At 43.0% G+C, this 23,919-nt stretch overlaps 2 protein-coding genes and 1 long non-coding RNA gene across 3 annotated transcripts; 2 read left to right on the top strand and 1 right to left on the bottom strand.

The window, feature by feature from the left end:
* Window positions 1-933: 933 nt before the first annotated feature.
* Window positions 934-2,113, top strand: LOC121847603. Its single transcript, XR_006084448.1, has 3 exons — window positions 934-1,751; window positions 1,867-1,926; window positions 1,985-2,113. It is a non-coding gene; the product is annotated as an uncharacterized LOC121847603 (long non-coding RNA).
* On the bottom strand, window positions 1,970-7,732 carry batf2 (basic leucine zipper ATF-like transcription factor 2). The gene is made up of 3 exons (XM_024441842.2): window positions 7,332-7,732; window positions 6,259-6,378; window positions 1,970-3,296 (listed from the first exon to the last, which is right to left on the bottom strand). The coding sequence occupies exons 1-3, from the start codon at window positions 7,440-7,442 to the stop codon at window positions 2,571-2,573; spliced, it is 957 nt and encodes a 318-aa protein (XP_024297610.2). The 5' UTR covers window positions 7,443-7,732; the 3' UTR covers window positions 1,970-2,570.
* A 7,295-nt stretch (window positions 7,733-15,027) lies between these two features.
* On the top strand, window positions 15,028-17,024 carry arl2 (ADP-ribosylation factor-like 2). The gene is made up of 5 exons (XM_024441847.2): window positions 15,028-15,256; window positions 16,097-16,207; window positions 16,328-16,490; window positions 16,632-16,712; window positions 16,846-17,024. The coding sequence occupies exons 1-5, from the start codon at window positions 15,192-15,194 to the stop codon at window positions 16,978-16,980; spliced, it is 555 nt and encodes a 184-aa protein (XP_024297615.2). The 5' UTR covers window positions 15,028-15,191; the 3' UTR covers window positions 16,981-17,024.
* Window positions 17,025-23,919: the final 6,895 nt, after the last annotated feature.

Genomic DNA, 23,919 nt, shown 5'->3' with positions numbered 1-23,919 from the left:
AAGGCTATGCTCACTGAGTCTGTACATAGTCAAAGCTTTCCTTAAGTTTGGGTCAGTCACAGTGGTCAGGTATTCTGCCACTATATACTCTCTGTTTAGGGCCAAATAGCATTCTATTGCTGTTTTTTTGTTAATTCTTTCTAATGTGTCAAAGTAATTATCTTTTTGTTTTCTCATGATTTGGTTGGGTCTAATTGTGTTGCTGTCCTGGGGCTCTGTAGGGTGTGTTTGTGTTTGTGAACAGAGCCCCAGGACCAGCTTGCTTAGTGGACTCTTCTCCAGGTTCATCTCTCTGTAGGTGATGGCTTTGTTACAGAAGGTTTGGGAATCGCTTCTTTTTAGGTGGTTGTAGATTTGAAATGCTCTTTTCTGTATTTTGATAATTAGTTGGTATCGGCCTAATTCTGCTCTGCATGCATTATTTGGTGTTTCACATTGTACACGGGGGATATTTTTGCAGAATTTTGCATGCAGAGTCTCAATTTGGTGTTTGTCCCATTTTGTGAAGTCTTGGTTGGTGAGCGGAGTCATTTTAGCCAGATCCTAATTGGTATGTCAAATTGTATGTTCCTTTTGATGGCATAGAAGGCCCTTCTTGCCTTTAAAAACAAGTTTTAATGACTCCAACTTAAGTGTTTGTAAACCTCCTGCTTCAACTGTATATATAAAAAACAATGGGTACATATTGAAGATGTCCACGTTCATCCCCAGAATCTTTTCACATGTTAATTTTCTGAAAATAGCTGTGCAGCAACACCCCCCATCCAAACTGCCACAGCTTGAGAGGATCTGCTGAGAAGAAGGGGAGAAACTCCTTAAATACAGGTGTGCCAAGCTTGTAGCGTCATACCCAAGAAGACTCCAGGCTGTAATCGCTGTCGAACGTGCTTCAACAAAGTACTGAGTAAATGGTCCGAATGCCTATGTAAATGTGATATTTCAGTTTAAAAAATAAATAAATTGTAATACATTTGCAAACATTTCTAAAAACCTCTTTTTGCTTTGTCATTATGGGGTATTGTGTGTATGATTGATGAGGAAAAAATAGAATTTAAGAATAAGGCTGTAACGTAACAAAATGTGGAGAAGGTCAAGGGGATCTGAATACTTTCTGAAGGCACTACCCAAGATGCATCTGTTCTGGCGGCGGCCCAACGTCTCATTAAGACACTTTATGTTGGAGTTTCCCCTATTTTGGCAGAAACCTGTATATCCTGTGTTTAAACCTACATCTGGGATATTTTGAATATAGACGTAGTTTATACTGTACGAGATGTGGTTTTCCAAATATAGTCATATGCTATTCGTTTTGTCTGTAGCCTGTTCAATACATTTGCATCTCTTTACAATGAATTAAAATCACACTTAAAAGGTTTGAAAGTCCATTGAATTGTTGATTTTATACACAAATAAATTAACTCAATATGTGAGGTTCTAATGAAGAGTTAAAAAGATTATTACAATCAATCAATCAATCATTCAATTATTCTACTCTCAAATAAGTTGATCAGGGCCAATAGTCTGTTATGACCAATGATCAGGGCCAATAGTCTGTTATGACCAATGATCAGGGCCAATAGTCTGTTATGACCAATGATCAGGGCCAATAGTCTGTTATGACCAATGATCAGGGCCAATAGTCTGTTATGACCAATGAACAGGGCCAATAGTCTGTTATGACCAATGAACAGGGCCAATAGTCTGTTATGACCAATGATCAGGGCCAATAGTCTGTTATGACCAATGATCAGGTCCAATAGTCTGTTGACCAATGACCAATGAACAGGGCCATAGTCTGTTATGACCAATGATCAGGGCCAATAGTCTGTTATGACCAATGAATAGTCTGTTATGACCAATGATCAGGGCCAATAGTCTGTTATGACCAATGATCAGGGCCAATAGTCTGTTATGACCAATGAACAGGTTATGACCAATGATAGTCTGTTATGACCAATGATCACCAATGATGACCAATGAACAGGGCCAATAGTCTGTTATGACCAATGATCAGGGCCAATAGTCTGTTATGACCAATGAACAGGGCCAATAGTCTGTTATGACCAATGATCAGGTCCAATAGTCTGTTATGACCAATGAACAGGGCCAATAGTCTGTTATGACCAATGAACAGGGCCAATAGTCTGTTATGACCAATGAACAGGGCCAATAGTCTGTTATGACCAATGAACAGGGCCGGTTATTCAAAAACACAAACCGAGAATCAACATAACAGCTACAGAATTCCTCACAAGATGTGAACAACCAGTACATGTGCTTGGTATATACATGTACCAAACACCAGAGTCCATCAATTTTAAGTGTCTTTCTGTTCTTTTCTACAGAAACCTAAATGAGTCTTTCACAGGGTGCCAGGAATCTTACTCCGTGGAAGACACGTCATCACAGACGTTGGCTGTAGATCACCTGGGTGGTTGTCTGTCGATGGACAGTGGAGATTCAATGTGGAGATTCATCAGAAAATTGCCAGAAAATCAGTACTGATGTTCTGTGGTCAGAGGCGACCACCAGCTGCTTTCAACCATTCGCCAAACAGTGTGATTGGTCCATTAGAACTCGCCCCAGGTGGGTGATGCAGGGTCGCAGAGCCAATCAGGACTGTCCAGGATGTCGGAGAGGGACAATTCTATTGGGGGTTCAATGGCTGGGGTAGACAAGTTCAGAGGGTACATGGTCAGAGGGTAGGAGATGGGTGACAGTGTAGGAGCAGGGATAGTTGGAGGGGCAAGATTAGTTATTGGGGTAGTTGGATGGGCAAGATTATTTATCGAGGTAGTTAGAGGGGAAATATTAGTTTTTGGGGTAATTGGAGAGGAACAAATATTGTTTGGGGCAATCAGAGAGGCATTATTAGATATTGGGGAATATAGAGTGGAAAGCAAAGGGTAGGGGTTAGTCACATGGGCAGTTGAAGGAACAGTGACGAGAGTGGGGAGTGGTAAACAAGTCCTCTGCCCTCCAGGTACTGGGGCAAGAAGAGAGCCCGGGGTAGTTTGAGGGGACACAGCGGGTGCCGGGGTAGTTTGAGGGGACACAGCGGGTGCCGGGGTGGTTTGAGGTGACACAGCGGGTGCAGGGGTAGTCACAGGGGCAATAGATGACGCGGAGGGGGACAGGATCTGGCAGCAGGGGATATTGGCGGGTATAGACGAGGGCCGGAGGGTGCAGGCAGATTCATGTTGCTCAAGGGTGGCTGTGTAGAGCCGGAACTCTCTTCTCAGACCAGCAATCTCCTTCTCTAGAGCTGAGTTAGAACTTTCCAAGGTCTGTAGATCCTAGAGAGAGAGAGAAAGAGAGAGAGAGAAAGAGAGAAAGAGAGAGAGAGAGAGAGAGAGAGAGAGAGAGAGAGAGACAGAGAGAGAGAGAGAGAGAGAGAGAGAGAGAGAGAGAGAGAGAGAGAGAGAGAGAGAGAGAGAGAGAGAGAGAGAGAGAAAAGAGAGAGAGAGAGAGAGAGAGAGAGAGAGAGACAGAGAGAGAGAGAGAGAGAGAGAGAGAGAGAGAGAGAGAGAGAAAAAGATATGTTGGTTAGCATTGCTATTATTAGAAATACTAATATGCAAACACACACACCTACAGTGAGCTACAAAAGTGACATTTTTGTTGTTGTTGTTCTTTTGGCTCTGTACTCCAGTACTTTGGATTTTAAATCAGACAGTGACTACGAGGTTAAGGTGCAGATTGTCATCTTTAATTTGAGGGTGTTTTCATCCTTATCGTGTGAACCTTTTAGAAGTTAATTAACTTTTTTGTACGTAGTCCCCCCCCCCCATTTTAGGGACCAAAAGTATTGAGACAAATGAATGGTAAATAATGAATAATTATGAGTGACAAAGTTAGACACAAATATCATAAACCCCCCCCCCAATGGTAAAAAAAAAAATGCTAACCCCCCAACAAAAAAAAAATTCCACTGTTATTGTAATGGTGAGAGGTTAGCATGTATGATATTTGCAGGTATGATATTTGTGCGTCTGTAACTTTCTCACTCATAATTATTCACGATTCATTCAGGATTATCCGTAATCATGGTAGCATTCACATTAATGTAGACGTGTTTAGAAACATTATATTCTTATTTACAATAAAAGTGACTCTAAAATGACACAATACATTATTTACCCTTTCATTTCTATTGGGCACAAAATAATCAGGAACACAACCAAAACAAACAGCAAATGCATCCAACAAATGTGTAGAGTCACAAGCTTGATGTCGTCAATACGTGCTATGAATATGGGACCAAATACTGAACTTTTGACTACTTTAATACACAAGTGAATTTGTCCCAACACTCTTGGTCCCATAAAATGTACAAAAAGTGCTGTAATTTCTAAACTGTTCACCTGATATGAAAACACCCTCAAATTAAAGATGACCGTCTGCACTTTAACCCTCGTAGTAATTGTATCATTTAAAATCCAAAGTACTGGAGTACAGAGTCAAAACAATTTTTTTTAAATGGTCACTGCCCCAGTACCTTTGGAGCTCACTCCATTCCACTGGTGGAACATTCCGTTCTTAGACAGAGTAATTGTGGTTTGAAGAGAGAGAAAGTGAAAGTTGGCTCTGATTCTAGGACAGCGGTTAGGGATAGCCTGCAGAGTTTCTGAACTAAACGGCCCTATAAAAATGTGTGTGTCTGACTGTCGGTGTTGGGGAAGCTACTCTGAAAATACAGTTCACCAAGCTACTTTCACACTGGAAGAAGGAAAGCTACATGTTGGTGGTGTGTAGTTCCAGTAGTTAGCTACACCGCTACATGGTAAAACAGTAGTGTGTAGTTCCAGTAGTTAGCTACACCGCTACCTGGTAAAACAGTAGTGTGTAGTTCCAGTAGTTAGCTACACCGCTACCTGGTAAAAGAGTAGTGTGTATTTCCAGTAGTTAGCTACACCGCTACCTGGTAAAACAGTAGTGTGTAGTTCCAGTAGTTAGCTACACCGCTACCTGGTAAAACAGTAGTGTGTAGTTCCAGTAGTTAGCTACACCGCTACCTGGTAAAACAGTAGTGTGTAGTTCCAGTAGTTAGCTACACCGCTACATGGTAAAACAGTAGTGTGTAGTTCCAGTAGTTAACTACAACGCTACATGGTAAAACAGTAGTGTGTAGTTTCAGTAGTTAGCTGGTGGTGGTGTGAGTGTCATAAATAAAGTTGCCACCCTATTCCCTATGTAGTGTACTATGAGGAAGGGAGAGAGGGAGTGAGGGAGGAGAGAGGCAGGGAGAGGTGAGAAGGTAGGAGAGAGGCAGGGAGAGGTGAGAGGGGGAGGAGGGAGGCAGGGAGGGGTGAGAGGGGGAGGAGAGAGGCAGGAAGGGGTGAGAGGGGGAGGAGAGAAGCAGGGAGGGGTGAGAGGGGGAGGAGAGAGGCAGGGAGGGTTTCTCTTTAGAGCAAGGGTTTCCCAGAAATGCTCTGACTGCACAGGCAGATTGCATCACACACACACCATAGTTATCGATCCCTGACCCTCTCTGTGAGTAACCAGCCTTACTATAAACCACATGCATGAAAGTACACACAGGAGGAAGTGAACAATGGGAAGGTGGGAGGTAGGGGGAGAGAGTTAGAGAGAGAGACAGAGAAAGAGAGAGAGAGAGACAGAGAAAGAGAGAGAGAGAGACAGAGGCCGCGAGAGATAAAGAGACAGAGAGAGAGTTAGAGAGAGAGACAGAGAAAGAGAGAGAGAGACAGAGGCCGCGAGAGATAAAGAGACAGAGAGAGAGTTAGAGAGACAGAGAAAGAGAGAGAGAGAGAGACAGAGGCCGCGAGAGATAAAGAGAGAGAGACAGAGAAAGAGAGAGAGATAAAGAAAGAGAAAGAGATAAAGAGAGAGAAACAGGTAAAGAGAGACCGAGAGAGATAAAGAGAGAGAGAGAGATAAAGAGATACACATAATATGACACTTGAAATGTCTTCAATTCTTTTGAAACTTTTGAAAGTGTAATGTTTACTGTTCATTTTTTATTTAACTTTTGTTGATTATCTATTTCACTTGCTTTCACAATGTAAACATATGTTTCCCATGCCAATAAAGACCTTACATTTAAATAGAAATGAGAGCGAGAGAGAGAGTTGAGGATGAAAGAGAGAAACTGAAAATATACAAGACAAGTTAAGAAGTGAGAGAGAAAGAAAAAGAGAAAGGAAAAGAGAGTTAGAGAGAACAAAGAACATGAGAGAAAGAGAGGATAAAGAAGAGGAGAGAAATCTGGGTTAAAGATAAAGGAGCCAGACTGACCTGGTGGAGAATGTCTGCTCTCTCCGTCTGTTTTTTCCTGCTCTTCCTGGCAGCGTCTCTGTTCTTCACTCTTCTTTTACCTCTCCGGTCCACACACACTCCTTTCTGTCCTCCTCTCTCCTGGAAATAAAATGTGTGATCAACTCAGTAACATACAGGTTGTAATACACCTTAATAAAAATAAAACAGTGATCTTTATCCCCTGATCTGACCACCTGTACACTCAGGTGATCTATAACTAGTTATCTGACCACCTGTATGCCCAAATGATCTATAACTAGTGATCTGACCACCTGTACACTCAGGTGATCTATAACTAGTGATCTGACCACGTGTACACTCAGGTGACCTATAACTAGTGATCTGATCACCTGTATGCCCAAATTGTCTATAACTAGTGATCTGACCACCTGTACACTCAGGTGATCTATAACTAGTGATCTGACCACCTGTATACTCAGGTGATCTATAACTAGTGATCTGATCACCTGTATGCCCAAATTATCTATAACTAGCGATATGACCACCTGTACACTCAGGTGATCTATAACTAGTGATCTGATCACCTGTATGCCCAAATTATCTATAACTAGTGATATGACCACCTGTACACTCAGGTGATCTATAACTAGTGATCTGACCACCTGTACACTCAGGTGATCTATAACTAGTGATCTGATCACCTGTATGCCCAAATTATCTATAACTAGTGATCTGACCACCTGTACACTCAGGTGATCTATAACTAGTGATCTGACCACCTGTACACTCAGGCGATCTATAACTAGTGATCTGACCAGCTGTACGACCAGGTTATAACCCCTTTTGGTCATGGAGAGCTACAAGATGTGCTGCAAATGTTTTACTGCTGGGCTGGAACGAAACCCTGCACATCATATAGGAACACTGGTTGCTGTTTTATAGTCTACTACAGATGCAGAACTGAGAATGTATTACACCAGCATCACAAACAAGTTGATCCTCATTTCATTATCTCAATACTTATACTAGACTATAAGTGATTAATTATGCAACGACTTGCTATTAATATCCCAATAAACAGTGTAACTTACCGATTCAGATGGGCTTGGGCAGTCCCCACCGGAGAAAGACGTGCCGCTGCCTTCTGATCGCGAGTCGACGAAGGATGCCACCAGCGGCATATCTGTTAGTAACGGTCCCATATGGCGCACCGTAAACCGCAGCAGCAAATGAAGGGAACGTTTCTAAACGGCTACGGGCAAAGATGTATGCATTTCCTTTTCACGACTGGATATGGGGACTACGGTATTCCTATGATCTTCTCAACTTGTTGTAAAACCCTACAGCGCCTCCTTGGATAAATGGGCAGGATATTGGCTGTCAGTTTACCTGCAGACGTCTCTTTACGCTTGTATTGCAGAAGCTGAAACGTCCTTTCACTCTTATAATGCTTGTAGAAACCGCCCACCTGTTTGTATAATAGGGCAGAACCTTAAGGAGGGAAAGAGAGGGAAGGGGGGCTAGGGTCTCGTGCTTTCAGTTTCAGTTTATTTTAAATGGCCTGGTTGCAAAGTAACAGGAGGAAGTTGATCAATGGGCGCGCGGCGGACATGACCATATTTGACCGTGCTTTTTTTTTTTTCGACACCACGTGCTGGGAATTTTATGAATGGTAGGAAGTGTAGACAATGTCAAGCAGAAACGTGGCGATTTATTTATTATTATTTTTGTTGTATTATTATAATGTTTTTTTTTTATTGCAATAATCATAACAATATTCCACATCAACACAGGGACATTCCTGTGAATACAATGAAAAAATAAATAGAACACCAGTTGAACCCCCCCCCCCTCCAATTGTTTTGGGTTGAAATAAATAACCCAAATAACAATAATTCAGAGCATAATTTATATTTGACAAGGCAATGAGACATTATTAACAGACATTCAGAGACATGACTTACTCATATTTTTTCCAACAAAGTTTCAGAAGTTTGAGGGATTTATAAAATTGTAACAGTTCAATGAAAAAATAAAAATAAAAAACATTTTTCTATCCATTTACATTTCCGAATATAATATTTGGCCAAGAGAATAATAATGTTAATACAATTGTTATGATCGGAATTACAACGATAAACATAATGCCATTTAACATCATTCAAGGTAAACATAGGTAATTCTGGAGATTTTTTTACACAACCATTCATGAATTTTGATCCATAGTTCACTAGACTAGCGGCATGAAAACAATAAATGCTCTATAGATTCTGAATCAGAGGAACAGAAAACAAGGATTTTTGTCAAAATGTAATGTGCAATAAATCATTAACAGGGTAGATGCAAGAAAATATTTTTAAATTAGTTTCTTTAACTTTCGAGATAAATGGACAATTAAAGGTAGTTGCTTTTGACCACAGTATGGGTTGGTCACATCTGTCACGTTCTGACCATAGTTCTTTTGTGTTTTCCTTGTTTTAGTGTTGGTCAGGACGTGAGCTGGGTGGGCATTTTAATGTTGGATGTTGTCACGTTCTGACCTTTATTTCCTTTGTTTTGTCATTATTTAGTATGGTCAGGGCGTGAGTTGGTGTGGGTGATTGTCTATGTTGATGGCTTGTTTCAGCGCAGCTCGCATTAGCGTCACGGTTGTTATTTTGTTTACTGTTTTTGTATAGTGTTTCAGTGTTCAGTTCTTTCTTTCATGAAACATTCAACATGAACACATATCACGCTGCATTTTGGTCCTCCGATCCTTCTCCCTCTCCTCCTCAGATGAAGAGGAGGCCGATCGTGACAGAATCACCCACCTACCAAGGACCCAAGCGGCGTGGTAAAAGACAGCGACGACAGCAGCAGCAGCAGCAACAACAGCGGCCAGCATCACAGGACTCCTGGACATGGGAGGAGATACTGAACGGAGAGGAACCCTGGGCACAGGCTGGGGAATATCGCCGCCCCAAAGCAGAGCTGGAGACAGCGAAAGCTGAGCGGCGGCGATATGAGGAGGCAGCACTGCAGTGCGACAGGTACGAAAGACAGCCCCCAAATTTTTTTTGGGGGGGGCAGACGAGGTGTGGTACTAAGCCAGGTAGCAGACCTGAGTTCACTCCTCGTGCTTATTATAAGCACCGCATTACTGGTCAGGCACCGTGTTACGCGGTTAAGCGACACCGTGCGCCAGTATGTGCCCATAGCCCGGTGCGCTATAGGGCAGCCCCCCGAAAGTGCCATGCGAGTGTGGGCATCGAGCCCACACTATGTTTGTTTTTCTATGATTTAGGTATTTCTATGTTTCGGCCCTAGTATGGTTCTCAATCAGAGGCAGGTGTCATTAGTTGTCTCTGATTGAGAATCATACTTAGGTAGCCTGGGTTTCACTGTGTTTGTGGGTGATTGTTCCTGTCTCTGTGTTTTGCACCAGATAGGACTGTTCAGGTTTTCACACGTTTCTTGTTTTTGTAATCAGTTGTTCATGTGTACGTTTACGTATTAAAAGAACCATGGACACTTACCACGCCGCATATTGGTCCTCTGATCCTTTTCGCCTCTCCTCTTCGGAAGAAGAGGAGGAAATCCCTGACAGATGTCTAGTTTGTCTGTTTCTGTGTTTGGCCTGATATGGTTCTCAATCAGAGGCAGGTGCCGGAGCCTTCCTCCTCTCCAGCGCTGCCGGAGTCTCCCGCGTGTCCGGCGCTGCCAGAGCTTCCGCCCCTCAGTCCAGAGGCACCAGAGCCCCTCAGTCCAGAGGCACCAGAGCTCCTCCGTCCAGCGCTGCCAGAGCCTTCCTCCTCTCCAGCGCTGCCGGAGTCTCCAGTCTGCCCAGCACCGTCTGAGCTGCCCGTCTGCCCAGCGCCATCAGAGTCTCCCGTCTGTCCAGAGCTGCTAGAGTCTCCCGTCTGTCCAGAGCTGCTAGAGTCTCCCGTCTGTCCAGAGCTGCTAGAGTCTCCCGTCTGTCCAGAGCTGCTAGAGTCTCCCGTCTGTCCAGAGCCGCTAGAGTCTCCCGTCTGTCCAGAGCTGCTAGAGTCTCCCGTCTGTCCAGAGCTGCTAGAGTCTCCCGTCTTTCCAGAGCCGCCAGTCTGTCCAGAGCCACCAGTCTGTCCAGAGCCGCCAGTCTGTCCAGAACCGCCAGAGCCGCCAGTCTGTCCAGAGCCGCCAGAGCCGCCAGCCTGTCCAGAGCCACCAGAGCCGCCAGTCTGTCCAGAGCCGCCAGAGCCGCCAGTCAGCCAGGATCTGCCAGAGCCGCCATTCAGCCAGGATCCGCCAGAGCCGCCATTCAGCCAGGATCCGCCAGAGCCGCCATTCAGCCAGGATCCGCCAGAGCCGCCAGTCAGCCAGGATCCGCCAGAGCCGCCAGTCAGCCAGGATCCGCCAGAGCCGCCAGTCAGCCAGGATCCGCCAGAGCCGCCAGTCAGCCAGGACCCGCCAGAGCCGCCAGTCAGCCAGGATCTGCCAGAGTCGTCAGTCAGGATCTGCCAGAGTCGTCACCCAGCTGCCCTTCAGTCCCGAGCTGCCCTTCAGTCCCGAGCTGCCCTTCAGTCCCGAGCTGCCCCTCAGTCCCGAGCTGCCCCTCAGTCCCGAGCTGCCTCTCAGTCCCGAGCTGCCCCTCAGTCCCGAGCTGCCTCTCAGTCCAGTGGGGCCATTTAGGGGGGTCGCCACTCAAAGGATGCTAAGGAGGTGGACAAAGACAATGATGGAGTGGGGTCCATGTCCAGCGCCAGACCCGCCACCGCGGACAGATGCCCACCCAGACCCTCCCCTATAGGTTTAGGTTGTGCGGTCGGAGTCCACACCTTGGGAGGGGGGTACTGTCACGTTCTGACCATAGTTCTTTTGTGTTTTCCTTGTTTTAGTGTTGGTCAGGACGTGAGCTGGGTGGGCATTTTATGTTGGATGTCTAGTTTGTCTGTTTCTGTGTTTGGGCCTGATATGGTTCTCAATCAGAGGCAGGTGTTAGTCGTTGTCTCTGATTGGGAACCATAATTAGGTCGCCTGTTTTGTCATTGTGGGTTGTGGGTGATTGTCTATGTCTAGTTGCATGTTAGCACTATGTTTCATTAGCAGTCACGTTTGTTTGTTGTTTTGTTAGCTTGTTCAGTTTACGTCGAGTCTTTCGTCATTCAATAAAAGAATGCATTCATACCACGCTGCGCATTGGTCCGCTTCATACGACGATCGTGACAACATCAATAGCAATATATTGAATTATAATCACCCAAAATTACTTCATTAACTGCCAAACGTATCCACTTATTGTTGAATTTTTTATCCAAAAGATTAAAATCATTCACTTGTGAACTTGGAAAAGAGGGAACAATCTCATAAAATAACAAAGTGTTCTTCAAGTCATTCATTTGTAAACTTGGAAAAAAAGGAACAACCTCATAATATAACAAAGTATAGAAAGTGGAATTGCTTTGCAAACATATATTCTCTCTGAGTAATATTAACCCGAAATTTACCAATGAAACTCATCAAACGGCAGAAACTCCCCAGTGTTGTCTAACAAATCACAAATAAAATAAATATCATTGTCAAACCAAAAGCCTTTGAAAAATGGATATCCTATTCATTTGAATAACTTTATTATTCCAAATAATTTTAATAACTTTATTATTCAAAATCATTTTAATTATTATTATTCAAAAATGTTTAAAAAAATTGTGCTTGAATATCATTTGTGAAACTTACACAATTTAACAGGTAATTTTGGAGGGTCAAAAACACATTTCATTAGGATTTCAATTCCACCAAGTTTAATAAACAGACTTTTAGGGATATGATACCATATAGAGGTAGGATTAGACAGTCATAATTTCAATCAACACGGGGAATTTCGCTGACACGGATCGTGGATAGGCTGTAGATATAGGCCTACTTACAGTTGAAGTCGGAAATTTACATACACTGAGGTTGGAGTCATTAAAACTCGTTTTTCAACCACTCCACAAATGTCTTGTTAACAAACTATAGTTTTGGCAAGTAGGTTAGGGCATCTACTTTGTGCATGACACAAGTAATTTTTCCAACAATTGTTTACAGACAGATTATTTCACTTATAATTCAATGTATCACAATTCCAGTGGGTCAGAAGTTTACATACACCAAGTTGACTGTGCCTTTAAACAGCTTGGAAAATTCCAGAAAATTATGTTATGGCTTTAGAAGCTTCTGATAGGCTAGTTGACATCATTTGAGTCAATTGGAGGTGTACCTGTGGATGTATTTCAAGGCGTACCTTCAAACACAGTACCTCTTTGCTTGACATCATGGGAAAATCAAAAGAAATCAGCCAAGATCTCAGAAAAAAAATTGTAGACCTCCACAAGTCTGGTTCATTCTTGGGAGCAATTTCCAAACTCCTGAAGGTACCATGTTACTCTGTAAAAACAATAGTACGCAAGTATAAACACCATGGGACCCCGCGGCTGTCATACCGCTCAAGAAGGAGACGCGTTCTGTCTCCTAGAGATGAACATTTTTTGGTTCGAAAAGTGCAAATCAATCCCAGAACAACAGCAAAGGACCTTGTGAGGATGCTGGGGGAAAAACAGGAACAAAAATATCTATATCCACAGCAAAACGAGTCCAATATTGACATAACCTGAGCAAGGAAGAAGCCACTGCTCCAAAACCGCCATAAAAAAAGACAGACTACGGTTTGCAACTGCACATGGGGACAAAGTTCGTACTTTTTGGAGAAATGTCCTCTGGTCTGATGACAAAAATAAAACTGTTTGGCCATAATGACCATCGTTATTTTTGGAGGAAAAAGGGGGATGCTTGCAAGCCGAAGAACACCATCCCAACCTTGAAGCACGGGGGTTGGCAGCATCATGTTGTGGTGGTGCTTTGCTGCAGGAGGGACTGGTGCACTTCACAAAATAGATGGCATCATGAGGAGGGGAAATTATGTGGATATATTGAAGCAACATCTCAAGACATTAGTCGGGAAGTTAAAGCTTGGTCGCAAATGGGTCTTACAAATAGACAATGACCCCAAGCATACTTCCGAAGTTGTGGCAAAATGGCATTGAGGACAACAAAGTCAAGGTATTGGAGTGGCCATCACAAAGCCCTGACCTCAATCCTGTAGAACATTTGTGGGCAGAACTGAAAAGTGTGTGCGAGCAGGGAGGCCTACAAACCTGACTCAGTTACACCAGCTCTGTCAGGAGGAATGGGCCAAAATTCACCAACTTATTGTGGGAAGCATGTGGAAGGCTACCTGAACCATTTGACCCAAGTTAAACAATTTAAAGGCAATGCTACCAAATACTAATTGAGTGTATGTAAACTTCTGACCCACTGGGAACGTGATGAAAGAAATAAAAGCCGAAATAAATCATTCTCTACTATTATTCTGACATTTCACATTCTTAAAATAAAGTGGTGATCCTAACTGACCCTGGACAAGGAATTTTTTCTAGGATTAAATGTCAGGAATTGTGAAAAACTGAGTATAAATGTATTTGGCTAAGGTGTATGTAAACTTCTGACTTCAACTGTATATTTTGAGTAAATCAGGTAGATTGTTTACTACATATGATTGTTGTTACACATTACTACAAAGATCAACATAATCTTCATAGTCTTATCAAGAATCGAATCAGAAACGTCAAATAACTGACCAAATGATTTGATCATTACCTGGATATACAAAAGTATGTGGACATGCCTTCAAATGAGTGGATTCGGATATTTCAGCCACACCATTAGCTGACAGGGTGTATAAAATCGAGCACACCGCCATGCAATCTCCATAGACAAACATTGGCAGTAGAATGGCTTTACTGAAGAGCTCAGTGACTTTCAACGTGGCACCATCATTTAAATATATATATTTAAAAACCTTTATTTAACTAGGCAAGTCACTTTAAGAACAAATTATTTTTTACAATGACGGCCTACACCGTCCAAACCCGGACGACGCTGGGCCAATTGTGCGCCGCCCAATCACGGCCGGTTGTGATTCCGCCTGGATAGGATGACACTTTTCCAGCAAGTCAGTTAATCAAATTTCTTCCCCGCTAGAGCTGCCCCGGTCAACTGTATGTGCTGTTATTGTGAAGTGGAAAGTCTAAGCCACACAACTCCATATTAATGCCCATGATGATTTTGGCATGAGATGTTCGACAGCAGGTGTCCACATTCTTTTGGTCATGTAGTGTATGTCTATTAAGAGAATAATAAACAACTCTAAACCCGATGACACTACAGCCTGGTGTCCATAAAAGGTCTCCATAAAATGTAAAGTGTGGATTTTACCAATAATCTCTAATGAAGTAAGAATTGTTATTTTTGAACAATCTAATGCCTACAATATCTCCTAACATTGTCGTCCCTGATATGAACTTCGTGTTGCGCTATTTTGTCACAAAATCTAAGGTCGCTACTAGTTACCACAGCCACAAAGTCTTATAGCCTGCCTATTTCTACAATTCCTCTTCTTAAAATGAGATTTAAACCTAACCCCACTGCTAACCTTATACCCAGCCCTTACCAAGACACAAAAGGAAAATTAATTTTTGTTTTCATTCATTTTTACAATATAGCCAATTTTGACCTTTTCGCTGTGGTAACTAGTGGAAACCAAAATATACGTTTCTAAACGTTTGTTGCTCCCTCTGAATTGACACAGCCGCGCCTTTGCCTTGGTGGCGGTTTACGAATCAAATAGCCTAAAGCCTTTTGAGTGACGCTGACGTCAACCAATCATATTTTTATCTGAAGCTTGTCCCAAACATTCACCAATCCACGATTAGAGTGGGCGGGACTACTTTAGTATCAACTTCCTGCTTGTCTTGGAGCTCCGTGCTTGTTTTAGATAGCAACCATCATGAGAGACAATTTATGTGTTGATATTATAACCAAAAGTTAAAACATTATACCACTATTTATCTTGTGTTACTTCCGTTTTATATTAAATAGTTTATCAAACGTTCGTCACGATGGGTTTGCTGACAATACTGAAGAAAATGAAGCACAAGGAGCGAGAGATGCGACTCCTTATGTTGTATCCTTTTTCGCTGCAATGAAATTAGAGTTGTGATGAGTTAGTTAGCTATGATGTTTACCTGTCTATATCTACATGACTATATGTACTAGATAAACCACTTTCATCCGCGTATCTACCTATGTGATCGGACTCGTTTTGTCGCCTGCCTTTGGGCCTGATACATTTGTGTTTTTTAAAGTGGCCATTTCGCTGTGGTCATCTTGCTTCGCCTGTCAGCTAGTAAGCTAAGCTAGCTACTATCTACCAGTCAAATTCATAGCTAGGCTACATATCTTGCCATGTTTATAAGCTACGTTTGTTAACCCACTGGCTAACATGGTTAAAACGATTACTCTGCTATATGGCTATCACTGCCATCAAATCCAATTTTATTTGTCACATACACATGGTTATCAGATGTTAATGCGAGTGTAGCGAAATGCTTGTGCTTCTAGTTCCGACAATGCAGTAATAACCAACAAGTAATCTAACTAACAATTCCACAACAGCTACCTTATACACACAAGTGTAAAGGGATAAAGAATATGTACATAAAGATATATGAATGAGTGATGGTACAGAACGGCATAGGCAAGATGCAGTAGATGGTATGGAGTACAGTATATACATATGAGATGAGTAATGTAGGGTATGTAAACATTATATTAAGTGTCATTGTTTAAAGTGGCTAGTGATACATTTTTTACATGTATGGCAGCAGCCACTCAATGTTAGTGGTGGCTGTTTAACAGTCTGATGGCCTTATAACAAGTGCTGCCAATGATGTGTGTGTCACCCTCTAATCTGTACGGAAGTCCCCCCCCCTGGCCATTCCCAGTCCTTAATCATGTACTGCAGGGGCTTAGACAACGCTGGTAAGACCACTATTCTGAAGAAGTTCAATGGCGAGGATGTGAGTACCATCTCTCCTACACTGGGGTTCAACATCAAAACCTTGGAACATAAAGGGTAAGTCAAAACACACCAGCATCATCGGCAGAGTCATGTTACACCTCTTCTCTTAGACAGTTGGAGAATACACACTCCTCTCTTTTCATCGTCTTCTCATCCTGTCGTCGTCCTCCTCAGGTTCAAGTTAAACATCTGGGACGTGGGCGGTCAGAAATCCCTTCGTTCTTACTGGAGGAACTACTTTGAGAGCACGGATGGGTTGGTGTGGGTGGTGGACAGCGCAGACAGACTGAGACTGGAGGACTGCAGACAGGAACTTAGCTCTCTGCTGATGGAGGAGGTACACACAGACACACACATACACAGAGGAGTAAACACACCAAAAACTCACACACACGCATGGTGAACATTTATGAATTACTAACTGTTGATGTCTCGCTCCCTTTATCTACCCTCTCTTTTTCTCTCTCTTCCTCTCTAGAGGTTATCTGGAGCTACTCTCCTGGTTTTCGCCAACAAACAGGACCTTCCTGGATCCCTGAGTAAAGAGACCATTCGAGAGGTGGGAACACAGTACGCCCCCCCCCATACACACACACACAATTTCTGTGTTTTTATCATCCCGTGGGTTGATAACTGATTTCATGTCTAATACTTGTATTCATCTATTACTGTGTGTGTGTGTGTGTGTGTAGGCCCTGGGTCTGGATGACATTAAGACCCACCACTGGTGTATCATCGGCTGCAGTGCTGTGACAGGAGAGAACCTACTGACTGGAGTAGACTGGCTACTGGATGACATCGCTGCACGCGTCTTCACTGCAGATTAACATCCTGGGTGTTGCATTAATAAAACACATCTGAAGAAGCTTCAGTGTTTCTCAACCTCTGCTCTGTGGGATGTTGTTAGCTGACAACATAATCAGTTCTATAATGCTAGTTTTAGGGGAAGTTTCCCAGACAGATGCTTCTCAGTCCAGGACCAGGGTTAATTGGTTTCCAGTCTGGGTACCAGGACCAGGGTTAATTGGTTTCCAGTCTGGGTACCAGGACCAGGGTTAATTGGTTTCCAGTCTGGGTACCAGGACCAGGGTTAATTGGTTTCCAGTCTGGGTATCAGGACTAGGGTTGATTGGTTTCCAGTCTGGGTACCAGGACCAGGGTTAATTGGTTTCCAGTCTGGGTATCAGGACTAGGGTTGATTGGTTTCCAGTCTGGGTACCAGGACCAGGGTTAATTGGTTTCCAGTCTGGGTACCAGGACCAGGGTTAATTGGTTTCCAGTCTGGGTACCAGGACTAGGGTTAATTGGTTTCCAGTCTGGGTACCAGGACCAGGGTTAATTGGTTTCCAGTCTGGGTACCAGGACTAGGGTTGATTGGTTTCCAGTCTGGGTACCAGGACTAGGGGTTAATTGGTTTCCAGTCTGGGTACCAGGACTAGGGTTAATTGGTTTCCAGTCTGGGTACCAGGACCAGGGTTAATTGGTTTCCAGTCTGGGTACCAGGACCAGGGTTAATTGGTTTCCAGTCTGGGTATCAGGATCAGGGTTAATTGGTTTCCAGTCTGGGTACCAGGACCAGGGTTAATTGGTTTCCAGTCTGGGTACCAGGACCAGGGTTAATTGGTTTCCAGTCTGGGTACCAGGACTAGGGTTAATTGGTTTCCAGTCTGGGTACCAGGACCAGGGTTAATTGGTTTCCAGTCTGGGTACCAGGACTAGGGTTGATTGGTTTCCAGTCTGGGTACCAGGACTATGGGGTTAATTGGTTTCCAGTCTGGGTACCAGGACTAGGGTTAATTGGTTTCAGTCTGGGTACCAGGACCAGGGTTAATTGGTTTCCAGTCTGGGTACCAGGACCAGGGTTAATTGGTTTCCAGTCTGGGTATCAGGATCAGGGTTAATTGGTTTCCAGTCTGGGTACCAGGACCAGGGTTAATTGGTTTCCAGTCTGGGTACCAGGACCAGGGTTAATTGGTTTCCAGTCCAGGACTAGGGTTAATTGGTTTCCAGTCTGGGTACCAGTGTGTTTGTGTCGTCATGCCCCTGTACTGCTTGTCATGTCAAACAACAAGGAGGGGGATGACATCACAAAGCAGGAACACATTTTTAGAAAGATACCGGTAAGCTTGAAATGTCCGTGGGTCTAATTGACTCAACATGAAAGTAAAAGAGAGCCACACACTCTAGGAGCTCAGATGCAAAAATGTAATGCCAACGTTTCGACAGCCAAGCTGTCTTCATCAGGGTATAATCACAAACACTGCGGGATGACTCGTTTATGTAGTGTCAAAAGACACAGGTGTCTGTAATCATGGCCAAGAGTGGCCTAATACCATTGGTTAATAATCAAATATTAAAATGTCATACAAAGAACAGCATACAAACAAATGGATAGCATACGATCATAGATTAATTTAACTACACAAGTTTACAAACAATTACAATGGCAAAGTCACAATAATCACAAGAATGGCTTCAGATCAAAGTCTACGTTGAGACCGAAGGGCGCAAGGGTCTTTAAATTAAAGATGCAGGCAGCCTCTCGTTTTAACAATAAATTATCAAGGTCACCCCCTCTCCTAGGGAGGGTGACATGTTCGATGCCAATATAACGCAGAGACGAAATCGAGTGGCCTGCCTCCAAGAAGAGGATCTTCTAGATCTAATTGACTCAACAACCAAAACGCACATCAGCGTTTTGATTTAACTCAAACCAATGAATTTGCGGTTGTTTATGAAAATGAGTTGGCTAACTCAGTGATGCTGCTGTGTCGTACCCCTGTCAGATCTGTTAGGCTGCTACTAGACAGTAGCATCATACTGAGTGATGTTTACAGCGGTTGGTTGGTTGGTTGGTTTTCTGCCAACCAGTGCCTCACTTCAATGCATCTGTTATTAAAATTCACTCCCCCCACCATGATTAGTGTTGGTATATAACTATATTAAATTCAGTCACCCCACCATGGTTAGTGTTGGTGTATAACTGTATATTAAATTCAGTCACTCCACCATGGTTAGTGTTGGTGTGTCACTGTTCATTAAATTCAGTCACCCCACCATGATTAGTGTTGGTATATAACTATATTAAATTCAGTCACCCCACCATGGTTGGTGTTGGTGTGTCACTGTTCATTAAATTCAGTCACCCCACCATGATTAGTGTTGGTATATAACTATATTAAATTCAGTCACCCCACCATGGTTAGTGTTGGTGTATAACTGTATATTAAATTCAGTCACCCCACCATGGTCAGTGTTGGTGTATAACTGTATATTAAATTCAGTCACCCCACCATGGTCAGTGTTGGTGTATAACTGAATATTAAATTCAGTCACCCCACCATGGTTAGTGTTGGTGTATAACTGTATATTAAATTCAGTCACCCCACCATGGTTGGTGTTGGTGTGTCACTGTTCATTAAATTCAGTCACCCCACCATGGTCAGTGTTGGTGTATAACTGTATATTAAATTCAGTCACCCCACCATGGTCAGTGTTGGTGTATAACTGTATATTAAATTCAGTCACCCCACCATGGTTAGTGTTGGTGTATAACTGTATATTAAATTAAGTCACTCCACCATGGTTAGTGTTGGCGTATAACTGTATATTAAATTCAGTCACCCCACCATGGTCAGTGTTGGCGTATAACTGTATATTAAATTCAGTCACCCCACCATGGTCAGTGTTGGTGTATAACTGTATATTAAATTCAGTCACCCCACCATGGTCAGTGTTGGCGTATAACTGTATATTAAATTCAGTCACCCCACCATGGTCAGTGTTGGTGTATAACTGTATATTAAATTCAGTCACACCAGCATGGTTAGTGTTGGCGTATAACTGTATATTAAATTCAGTCACCCCACCATGGTTAGTGTTGGTGTATAACTGTATATTAAATTCAGTCACCCCACCATGGTTAGTGTTGGTGTATAACTGTATATTAAATTCAGTCACCCCACCATGGTTAGTGTTGGCGTATAACTGTATATTAAATTCAGTCACCCCACCATGGTTAGTGTTGGCGTATAACTGTATATTAAATTCAGTCACCCCACCATGGTTAGTGTTGGTGTATAACTGTATATTAAATTCAGTCACCCCACCATGGTCAGTGTTGGTGTATAACTGTATATTAAATTCAGTCACCCCACCATGGTCAGTGTTGGTGTATAACTGAATATTAAATTCAGTCACCCCACCATGGTTAGTGTTGGTGTATAACTGTATATTAAATTCAGTCACCCCACCATGGTTGGTGTTGGTGTGTCACTGTTCATTAAATTCAGTCACCCCACCATGGTCAGTGTTGGTGTATAACTGTATATTAAATTCAGTCACCCCACCATGGTCAGTGTTGGTGTATAACTGTATATTAAATTCAGTCACCCCACCATGGTTAGTGTTGGTGTATAACTGTATATTAAATTAAGTCACTCCACCATGGTTAGTGTTGGCGTATAACTGTATATTAAATTCAGTCACCCCACCATGGTCAGTGTTGGCGTATAACTGTATATTAAATTCAGTCACCCCACCATGGTCATTGTTGGTGTATAACTGTATATTAAATTCAGTCACACCAGCATGGTTAGTGTTGGCGTATAACTGTATATATTAAATTCAGTCACCCCACCATGGTTAGTGTTGGTGTATAACTGTATATTAAATTCAGTCACCCCACCATGGTTAGTGTTGGTGTATAACTGTATATTAAATTCAGTCACCCCACCATGGTTAGTGTTGGCGTATAACTGTATATTAAATTCAGTCACCCCACCATGGTTAGTGTTGGTGTATAACTGTATATTAAATTCAGTCACCCCACCATGGTTAGTGTTGGTGTATAACTGTATATTAAATTCAGTCACCCCACCATGGTTAGTGTTGGTGTATAACTGTATATTAAATTCAGTCACACCAGCATGGTTAGTGTTGGCGTATAACTGTATATTAAATTCAGTCACCCCACCATGGTTAGTGTTGGTGTATAACTGTATATTAAATTCAGTCACCCCACCATGGTTAGTGTTGGTGTATAACTGTATATTAAATTCAGTCACCCCACCATGGTTAGTGTTGGTGTATAACTGTATATTAAATTCAGTCACCCCACCATGGTTAGTGTTGGTGTATAACTGTATATTAAATTCAGTCACACCAGCATGGTCAGTGTTGGTGTATAACTGTATATTAAATTCAGTCACACCAGCATGGTTAGTGTTGGTGTGTAACGGTTTGACTTCATGTCTTGAAAAGTGGTGGCACAGCTAGTGATTCTAGGTTCGAGCCCAGGCTCTGTCGCAGCCGGCCGCGACCGGGAGGTCCATGGGGCGACGCACAATTGGCCTAGGGTCGTCCGGGTTAGGGAGGGTTTGGCCGGCAGGGATATCCTTGTCTCATCACACACTAACGACTCCTGTAGTGGGCCGGGCACAGTGCACACTGACCAGGTCGCCAGGTGTACGGTGTTTCACTCCGACACATTGGTGCAGCTGGCTTCCTGGTTGGATGTGCGTTGTGTCAAGAAGCAGTGTGGCTTGGTTGGGTTGTGTTTCGGAGGACGCATAGCTCTCGCCCTTCGCCTCTACTGAGTCCGTACGGGAGTTGCAGCAATGAGACAAGACTGTAACTACCAATTGGATACCACGAAATTGGGGAGAAAAAAGGGGATACAAAAAAAATAAAGATATCCCTCTAGTGGTGTGGGGGCTGTGCTTTGGCAAAGTGGGTGGGGTTATATCCTGCCTGGTTGGCCCTGTCCGGGAGTATCATTGGACGGGGCCACAGTGTCTCCCAAGCCCTCCTGCCTCCAGTATTTATGCTGCCATAGCACAACCACCTTGTCATGCTGCTGCTCCAGTTTCAACTCTTCTGCCTGTGGCTATGGAACCCTGACCTGTTCACTGGCTTGTTTTCGACTCTCTCTACCACACCTGCTGTCTCTCTGAATGAACGGCTATGAAAAGCCAACTGGCATTTACTCCGGAGGTTGACCTGTTGCACCCTCTACAACCACTGTGATTATTATTATTATTTGAATGTTTGAATCTATGAACATTTGAACATCTTGGCCATGTTCGGTTATAATCTCCACCCAGCACAACCAGAAGATGACTGGCCACCCCTCAAGACCTGGTTCCTAGGTTCCTGCCAATCAGGTTCCTGCCAATCTAGGGAGTTTTTCCTAGCCACCGTGCTTCTACATCTTTGCTTGCTGTTTTTCTGTATAGCACTTTGTTACATCGGCTGATGTAAAAAGGGCTTCATCAATACATTTGATTGATAGACACATCACTACAGACCCTGGTTTGATTCCAGGCAGTATCACAACCGGCTGTGATTGGGAGTCCCATACGCCGGCACACAATTGGCCCAGCATCGTCCGGGTCAGGTTTTGGCCCGAAGTAGGCCGTCATTGTAAATAAGGTTTTGTTAACTGGACTTGCCTAGTTAAATAAAAATACATTTGGCACCATGTCCAATGTCAGGCTAAGACCTTTAAATTTGACAGAAAATACCATCCACCTGAGTGATAAAAGATATTTTCTACCAATAATCTTTTTAAAATACATTGTCACATACACTAATAGTCTTAATTCCTGATCAAATTTTGCCAAAGATTATTTGACTGTTGCATTCTGTGGCACTATCCCAGTTCACCACTAGAGACATACAGGTATTGTATCCAGTGTTGTTCAGCTGCACTATCCCAGTTCACCACTAGAGACATACAGGTATTCTATCCAGTGTTGTTCAGCTGCACTATCCCAGTTCACCACTAGAGACATACAGGTTTTGTATCCTACTAACTAGAAGAGGATAGATGTGGAAAAAGTGAGGATGGAGACGGAAGAGGAAGCGAGACTACCACTCCCTGTACCTTTTTTTGTATTCAATTAACTAGGCAGACCAGACTCAGCTGATATAGAGAGCAATAGTAATGGCATATTTTTGTTAGGCACAAACTCCGCATTAGTTTGTTGGACAAATCCTATGGGAAAATGTTTGTAGATCAACACTGAAAACAAGAATCTGTGGTAAACGCAGGCTTAAACCTTTTTCTGAGATCAGCTAACGTCACAGAATTGAAGCATTTGTCCTGAAATTAAAAGCACCTGTTATAATGGTCATGTTAACTGATCTCAGAAAATGTAGAATCTCCTAAAAGCCCATTTATGCTTGACAGGAAAATGTGATCGGTGCCATATGGATGGTGTGACGCAGACCAGTACTGAACGGCGCGCAATATTAAAAATGTACAATACGGCCTTTCCCCCTCCTGCTAAATCACCAAAATTCGAATGTAACCATAAAAATAAAACAGCCCAAAAAGAAAATAAATTTAATCTCAGTAACCAATATTGTATAGGTTACTTTGAGGTAGTGCACTCAGAGGAAACGCTGACCACCTTGTAGTGGTCAGAGCCCAAATTGAGTTCCCTACCACAGTGCGCCTCACATTTTGTAACTATTTTGAGGGCTCCAAACAGCTTCACATTGATACGATTGTGTTTAGACAGGACCTACCGTCAACGAAACAGCTCAGAAATGAATGCCCTGATTTATGCAGAGGGCACAATCACCGTAAATGCGTCACGGCCAATGCAATCGGATTGACCATGCGGCGCCTAGAAACCTGTTAGCGCCGGTTTTCGCCGTTAATCCCAAAATCATATTCTTTTCAACATAGGAATGGTTGAACGAACCAGAGGTAACTAATTTCGGGTTTTTGGGACTACAAACTGTTGAATTAATGTTCA

Source organism: Oncorhynchus tshawytscha, linkage group LG10 (genome assembly GCF_018296145.1).
Source record: "Oncorhynchus tshawytscha isolate Ot180627B linkage group LG10, Otsh_v2.0, whole genome shotgun sequence".
In the NCBI taxonomy this organism is placed as follows: Eukaryota; Metazoa; Chordata; class Actinopteri; order Salmoniformes; family Salmonidae; genus Oncorhynchus; species Oncorhynchus tshawytscha.
Note: the sequence above shows the minus strand (reverse complement) of the source record. Positions and strands in the feature narration are given on the sequence as shown.

Bases quoted from the DNA above. Each gene is read 5' to 3' on its own strand.
- batf2 (XM_024441842.2), bottom strand. From the start codon at position 7,442: ATGGGACCGTTACTAACAGATATGCCGCTGGTGGCATCCTTCGTCGAC. The intron at 6,379-7,331 runs GTAAGTTACACT...TTTTATTTCCAG, and splicing joins GCCCAAGCCCATCTGAATCG to GAGAGAGGAGGACAGAAAGG. The intron at 3,297-6,258 runs GTCAGTCTGGCT...CTCTCTCTCTAG, and splicing joins GAGCAGACATTCTCCACCAG to GATCTACAGACCTTGGAAAG.
- arl2 (XM_024441847.2), top strand. From the start codon at position 15,192: ATGGGTTTGCTGACAATACTGAAGAAAATGAAGCACAAGGAGCGAGAG. The intron at 15,257-16,096 runs GTATCCTTTTTC...CATGTACTGCAG, and splicing joins GAGATGCGACTCCTTATGTT to GGGCTTAGACAACGCTGGTA. The intron at 16,208-16,327 runs GTAAGTCAAAAC...CGTCCTCCTCAG, and splicing joins AAAACCTTGGAACATAAAGG to GTTCAAGTTAAACATCTGGG.